The sequence below is a fragment of the Pholcus phalangioides genome, unplaced genomic scaffold (genome assembly GCF_987345545.1).
Source record: "Pholcus phalangioides strain wild (caught in Gottingen) unplaced genomic scaffold, Ppha-v1.0 ptg000041l_1, whole genome shotgun sequence".
NCBI lineage: Eukaryota > Metazoa > Arthropoda > Arachnida > Araneae > Pholcidae > Pholcus > Pholcus phalangioides.
Genome location: NW_028301627.1, coordinates 7,912,069 through 7,919,597, shown reverse-complemented (window position 1 = coordinate 7,919,597; position 7,529 = coordinate 7,912,069). Strand labels below are relative to the sequence as shown.

Genomic DNA, 7,529 nt, shown 5'->3' with positions numbered 1-7,529 from the left:
TAAGAACGCACTACAGCACTCCCCCTCCAGTCGAAGACGAAACATTTAAGAGAAGACAATTTGAATAATAATCATACAAATAATAGAAAAAATTGCAATATATATATATATACACCATACATAATTACGAATCATATAGCTAATTTCGAAGGGTCAATACGAAATCGCACTCTTCGGCCAGACCTGGAAATGTACTGATTTTTGAACGTGTCACATAAATTATTATTTAACATAAAACATGGCTTAAGGCGATCTATGGATACATTTTTATGATTGCCATTAATGTTCAACATAAAATACTTATCAGTTCTTGAAATAACTTCAAATGGTCCGGTGTATGGTTGTTGTAGAGGTTTGCGTACACAGTCTTGTCGAACGAATACTGATGGAGAAGTTAGCAAGTCTGTCGAGACGAAGGGCTTAGACGAATTGTGATGAGAGGTTGGTACTGGTCTCACACGGGAGAAATGGTCTCTCAGTCTCTGCAAGAAGTCATATCGAGGTAGGACGTCTCGCTCATTCGAGTGCCGAAAGAGTTCACCGGGAAGGCGTAGGGCTGTGCCGTATACCAACTCAGAGTTTGATGATTTGAAAAACGAAATTGCTTCGCTACGGCAATCATTTGAAAGGCTTTCGCGATCTCCTAGACCATCTCGCGGTTATCGCAAACGATCTCAATCTCGTAGCCGAAATAAATTCGGCGATGCTTTGAAAAACGGAAGGCTTTGCTGGTACCATGAGCAGTTTGGAGAAAAAGCTCATAAATGTATTCCTCCATGTCAGTTTCAGGAAAACTAGTGGGCTCGTCTGTTTCGGCGACAGCTGACGAAAGCCTTCTCCATAGTCGCCTATTTGTCATCGACGTTAATACGGGTTTCCGATTTCTAATTGACACTGGCGCATCAATCAGTTGTTTTCCGAAACGCCTGACTAACTTGACAAAACCTCACAAACTCTCACTGTATGCTGCAAATGGATCCGAAATCCAAACGTTTGGCAACAAAAATCTAGTTCTGAATCTTGGACTAAGGAGGGACTTTCCTTTCGTTTTCACTGTGGCAGATGTTTCACATCCCATTATTGGAGCCGACTTTTTGGAAAGATTTGGTTTGCTTATAGATGTTAAAAATTCTCGTTTGATCGATAATGAAACATCGCTATCAGTGAATGGTTTAGAATCCCAAAACGGCTCTTTTGGTTTAACGCCGATCTCTGGTGATTCTCCATACCACCGCATATTAGCCAAATTTCCTCAGCTTACCAGCTCAGTTCTAAATGCAGTTCCAAAGAAACACTCTGTCATGCACTTCATCGAGACTACGGGACCGCCGGTTTTCGCAAAAGCTAGAAGATTGTCTTCTGAAAAACTTGCAGCTGTTAAAAAACAATTCAATGAACTGTTGCAACAAGGTATAATTCGGCCCTCAAAAAGCCCTTGGTCGAGTCCCATCCATCTTGTACCCAAAAAAAGCAACGAATGGAGAATTTGTGGGGACTTCCGCGGACTCAATGCAATAACCATCCCAGATAGATACCCGCTTCCAAATATACAGGATTTTTCCATCAACTTGAGTGGTAAAAAGATTTTTTCAAAAATCGATTTAATAAAAGCATATCACCAAATACCAATCAATCCTAAAGACATTCCCAAAACCGCCATAATTACGCCCATTGGGCTATACGAATATGTTTATATGCAGTGGCGGATCATGATTTTGGGAGGCCCCAGGCGCAACCTGATCTGAAGGCCCCCCCTATCAGGGGCGGATTAAAGGTAGGGGCTGTCACCCCCCCCCCCCCCCCCCGAGAGTAGAAAAATTAAATGGAAAAAAAATGTTTTCTACGTTTTTGACTGAATAACAAACCAAGAAAATAAATTTGCTTAAAAAAGGGGGAAAATTCAGAATTTTTTCCAAAAAAAATCAGAACCGTCCTGGAAAAATTGAACACATGGTCACAACCACCGCCCCCACCCACAAATTTGCGTTTATCCACCACTGCACCCTTTTGGCCCTAATAAGAACGAGATGGTTCACTAAAATGAACAATATTATGAAAATCATAACTTTTTTTTTATTTTTGCATCACCAAAACCATAAACACAAAAATAAGATAAGGAAATATAATGATATTCTCTGGTACTAGATGAAAAATAATCACACTCCCATTAAAAAAAAAAAAAAATCACAGTAAAATTCTGCATCCTATTTTTAGTAATCTAAGATGTCCGTCCTGGTGCCTTCAGCCACACGGCAAGAATGGAGATCCGTCATAGTTTTAGTAATTTAATATTACTGATTAATAATATGATTATAATTAATATTACCACTAACAAATTCCCTGGACGGATCATGCTGATCCCTTGGGAATACGTGAGGATCACGTTATTATTATTATTATAAAGATGGACAATTTCAACGGATTGAACAGTTCGTTTAAAGTGGAACTTTTCTTGCCTTCATTCTCGCGAACTTATCAATAAGAGATTCATAATCTAACAATTGTACAACATCATTTTCTATAAACATAAGAGCCAAATTGCTCAAACGTAATTGACTTAATGAATTACGTATATAATTCTTAACTCGCTTAAGTACGGAGAATGAACGTTCACCGCTTGCATTGCAGATAGGCATTGTCAAAAAGATTCTCAAAATTGTTTCTACATTGGGAAATGTAGACTGCAGTCCGTCAATTATTAATTTATACATATCAGTATTTATTTTATTCATAGGTTAAGAACCAAACCACTGTAGTAGAGGATATCGTTGTATCGAGATAATTGTAACAATGGACTATAGGCAATTCGAAACAAGATTTGGAGTAATATCGTGGTAGAGGGCTAGATGGATTTATTGTAATATCGAGTATCGTTGTAGCGAGGTTCCACTGTACTTCTTATACGGTTGTAATTAATGCAACAAGGAAATCAATGAAAAATCCTAATTAATTCAAACTATGTTATAATTTCACACATTGCAAACCTAATAATCATATTTTACAACAAAACAGGAAAAATTAACTGAAAAAAATGAATAATAATCATTCTAAATGCAAAAAGGGGTCTTCAACTTATATAGCTCGTGATCCAAATGTGACCCTCGGAGCCATAGGTTCACAAAAGATTTTCTCAAGGGAGGGGTTTTCACATCATTTTTCCCCTCCGAACGAAGAGGGGGGGGGGGGGTCAGAACCTCAAAATCCCTTCCTTGCGTACGTCAATGCTCGGAGCTATTTGGGCCCACCGAACGTTTTCAGAAAATGGCTACTTTACATTGAAATTATGAAAGGAAATTGGAATTGGTTGAAGAAATAATTTCAGAATTAATAAAAATCTATATTTAATGAAAGAAATAATATCAGAATCACTTTTAAAAACAATTTCAGAATTTTAATTATTTAAAAATTGATGAAAATTTTTAATTGAAAAATAATACCAGACTCATTGAAAGACGTTAAAAAATTAATGAAAGAAATATTTAATAGAAAAACATTTCTTCAATAGAGGGAAGAAATTATATCAGAGTAAATATAATTATATTTATAATGGAAGAAATTAGTTCAGAATGAATTAAATTTAATGAAAGAAATTATTACAGAATGAATAAAATTTAATGAAAGAAATTATTTCAGAATGAATTAAAATTATTGTCAATGAAAGAAATTATTTAAAAAAATTTAGAAATTATTATTTTTTATTTGTTTATTCTATTTTATTTTTACTATTATTATATTAATTATTATTTTCTCTTTCAGCCACCTCGTTGGGCACTCTGCCTGTTGTGGCCTTTGCCTTTGTATTATTTGTATTCAGAGTGAATAAAAATCTTCTATATTATGCCCCCCCCCCCCCGTTTCGTTTAATAACGAAAAATGCCACAGTATAACGTTGTGGCCCGCGTACTTTATAAAATGTTTCAATATGGCCTGCTATGCCTCAAAGGTTGAAGACCCCTGCAGTAGACTCTCGCTAATCCGGTACGTATTAGACCACGGTGTGCCAGATTTTACCGAAATTGCTGGATTAACTTTGAAGAAACCCATTGAAATAATATATGAAATTTCGTGCAAAGACATAGTCAGGACTTGATCAGCAATTAAGAAATATTAGAACGTGTTAAGGGGTTAGGGCATCAGGAGAAAAGTGACACCACACCACCTAAATATCCTGGACTACTGGACGTGCTGGATTAGAGCACGACCCAGCCCGCGACCCAGCCCGCAAGGGTAAAAGGCTTATATCCCTGGAGGGACAGAGCCTGGGCCGCGACTGGTTTGTCGGATTAGAGCACGACCGAATTCTCGAGAGACTACTGTAGTTGAATTGAAATGCTCAAATAAAAATTTATCAGATAATTTATATATTTTTAGTTTTGCTTACCGTTATTTTTGGAGATTCTGCAATCTAAATCCTAAAGGAAATCTTGAGGATCGGCATGAAAATTTTTTTCATTACAATAACACACATTACAATTACATTAACAATAAACACTTTTCGGTCTGACACAAAGATGTTGTCTACCCAAGCCTCCTTGACCAATCCAAAAATGTAGCTTTTTTTTTTAGAAAGAAGCAAAAGAAACCCCCTTGATTTTTTTCAGCCGGGGAGGGAGTGTTAAAAGAGAAACAGAAAAATCACGTGATTCAGAATGCATGTCATTCAGCATTCATTTCAAACCCCACTTTTTTTTTGTCATATGGTGGTATGGTTCCAGTCATAGATTGCAAATGTATATGTTGTTTGAACCAGCTTATAGTATTTCATGCAAACAAGTGGGAGACAAAATCACAATAATAAGAGCTCTACTACATTCATTTTAATTAGTACGAGTGTCTCTTCCTGTCGATGTCGCCGCTTGCCGATAGCCATCTTGTCATCCATTATACTGTATACAAAAGTTTACACCAAAGCTGTCGTATTATCGGCGCCCATAAAAGCATTTAATACTGTGGAATGAGACATCTGTTTATGCCTTCACTCCAATTTTCATTTCGGACAGACATTAGGACCTGCTGTTCTCACCCCTCCTCCTGCTTGTGCCCTTAGGGAAATACTGTTTGAAAATGACCCTCCCTGAATGATCGCTTTACAATGTCTTTTCTTTCTTTGTCGGGGAAGAACTGGCCCTTGAGAGCTGCGTCTTGTAAATTGTTCTTTTCTTTCAGTTCCCGTTTTTCTTCCCTTTATACGTAGAGTATACATAAAAAAAAAATTGCGGTTAAAAAAAAAAGGGAGAGCAGATACTGTACTTAGTTCAAGAGATTTGTTGATGCGCATGTAAATTCATATGTAGGATGAAGCACACAACTATTTGGAGGCCCCCCGCTCTGCCGAGGCCCCAGGCGCGCGCCTCATGCGCCTGTGCGGTAATCCGCCACTGTTTATATGTGCTTCGGCCTGAAAAATGCAGCTCAAACGTTTCAGCGTTTTATTGACGAAGCATTTCGTGACTTAGATTGCTGTATAGATGGCGCGCCATCTATACAGATAAGAACGCACTACAGTATAGATAAGTTGAACCATAAGTACGGGCTTGAGAAATCCTAGGTTGTAAAAAATCAGTATTTGCAAATATTTGTAGGCGTGTTGCTCTTTGTAGTGAGACTTTTTAACTGCAAGATTAGTTTGCATGTGCTCCTTGAAGTTGGGAACCTTCTTAGTGAAAGTAACATATCAAGTGGTATTGCATGTAAACAAGAAAATAACAGCAGCATTTGGTTGATGTCATGTTCTTGCGATTTCTACCAACGCAAGGTGTAGCAGAGTAGATAATGGAGTGCTTCATACTGAATTATTACTTTAATTAACAGTAAAGTGAAACAAAAACATGACGCTTAGCACATACACAAAACACAGCCCAGTCTCCGTGCGTACAGATCTCGACTGATGACGAACGAACTGACTTGGCGGTACTACATATTTCGATTGCCAATTCACCGCCACAGTTGGCGAGATATCGTAATTCAACACATGTGTAATGAGATTGGCAATTTTATTAAAAATCTTCTGTCAAGAAAAGTAACAAAACTGAATTCAATATCCTGTTTATTTTGTTTTTCAGAAAAAAATTAAATATCAACATTTATGTTACACATTTAATTTAATGCAGGGGTTCTTCAAACTTCTTCCACCACGAGGCCCTTTTTTCAACGCTTATCCACGAGCGCCGCCAGCTCCCTAGAGCTGTTTATTAAAGCATATTTTCATAAAAACCTTTGTCAGTATCACCACTCCGCAGCGCCTCTGACGTTGAAGAGGTAACTTTAATAACTTTTTTTTTTCCTTTATTTTTCAATTGTTTAATATTCTCTCTCTCACTTTGTTTTTTTCTCTCGAATGCCTTCACGTCCCCCACAACAACGGCAAACATTGGAGGGAGAGGTAATTTTAATGACTTTATTTTTTCCTTTAATTTTTTCAATTATTCTCTCTCTCATTATTTTGTTTTTCTCCCTGATAGCCTTCACGCCCGCCATCTGCGTCACGACAAACCTTCTTAGAGGTAATTTTAATGACTTTTTTTTCTTTAATTTTTTAATTATTTAATATTTTCTCTCTCTCACTTTGTTTTCTCCCTGATAGCCTTCGTCAAACTTTCAGGAAGTGGTGAATTGCATACAACCATCACCGATTACCTTCTTGGATGAGGTAAATTTAATAACCTTTTTTTTTTATAAAAAAATCGTCAATTATTTATGTTCTCTCTCACTTTGTTTCTTTTTCCTCCCTCCTAATAGTTTGCACACCAGCTATCACCACCTCCTCCACAACGTCAGCTGTCACCACCTCCATCCAAATTTGAAAATGTGAGTCCAGCCTCACTTGTTGTGGAGTCGGAGTGCTGCTGCAAGTTCCTCGCAGATCGATGTACGCAACTTGAGCATCAAATGGCCAACATGCACGCACAACAAACAGCAAGCATCAATCAAATCATAGACATGCAAATCTTGAAATCAATGCGCAGATACCGTGTACATATTGTAACTCCAATGAATTTGAGACCTGGGCTCACGTACTAATGGCATGTTCAGCTTACAATTCATTTAGATGCAAGTATTTCGGTACACCCAGCCATGCAATCTCTTTTATTTCCTTTCTCAAATTTTGCGACCAAAATTAAAACCGTCTTTTCCATTTGCTGTCTCATATAATATCCTTTAGAGATCTTTTTGTGGAATGAATCGCACCACTTGATAAACATTCTTTTTTTCGCTAACATATATATATATTTTACTAATCATAATTGTTTGAACCCCTCCCAAACTAAAGTGTTCATTTCTAATAACTATTTGTTTTCCTTTTTGTGCTCTTCCAAAAATGATTTTTTGTAATTAGTTCTTTTACTATTTGTGTCATACTGCATTTATTATTGTTGCCACCTATTGCAGAGGCTTTTTGCCTAAATCAGTAACGATTATTATTATTATTTATACGAAAGCTCCCTTGAAAAAAGGGTCAGAGTTTTCAAAAACTTTTTTTTTTCCTCTCTTCTTCCCATCGCGACGGATGAGGATATAAACAGGGAAAA

The 7,529-nt window shown here is 37.1% G+C and overlaps 1 protein-coding gene and 1 long non-coding RNA gene across 2 annotated transcripts; both read left to right on the top strand.

Annotated features, from left to right (window-relative positions):
* Nucleotides 1-764: 764 nt before the first annotated feature.
* LOC149065221 (uncharacterized) lies at nucleotides 765-2,739 on the top strand. Its single transcript, XM_089254460.1, has 2 exons — nucleotides 765-1,410; nucleotides 2,735-2,739. The coding sequence occupies exons 1-2, from the start codon at nucleotides 765-767 to the stop codon at nucleotides 2,737-2,739; spliced, it is 651 nt and encodes a 216-aa protein (XP_089110586.1).
* Nucleotides 2,740-6,441: 3,702 nt separating this feature from the next.
* On the top strand, nucleotides 6,442-7,135 carry LOC149065220 (uncharacterized). Its single transcript, XR_016195672.1, has 3 exons — nucleotides 6,442-6,503; nucleotides 6,584-6,649; nucleotides 6,739-7,135. It is a non-coding gene; the product is annotated as an uncharacterized LOC149065220 (long non-coding RNA).
* The last annotated feature ends 394 nt before the right edge of the window (nucleotides 7,136-7,529 follow it).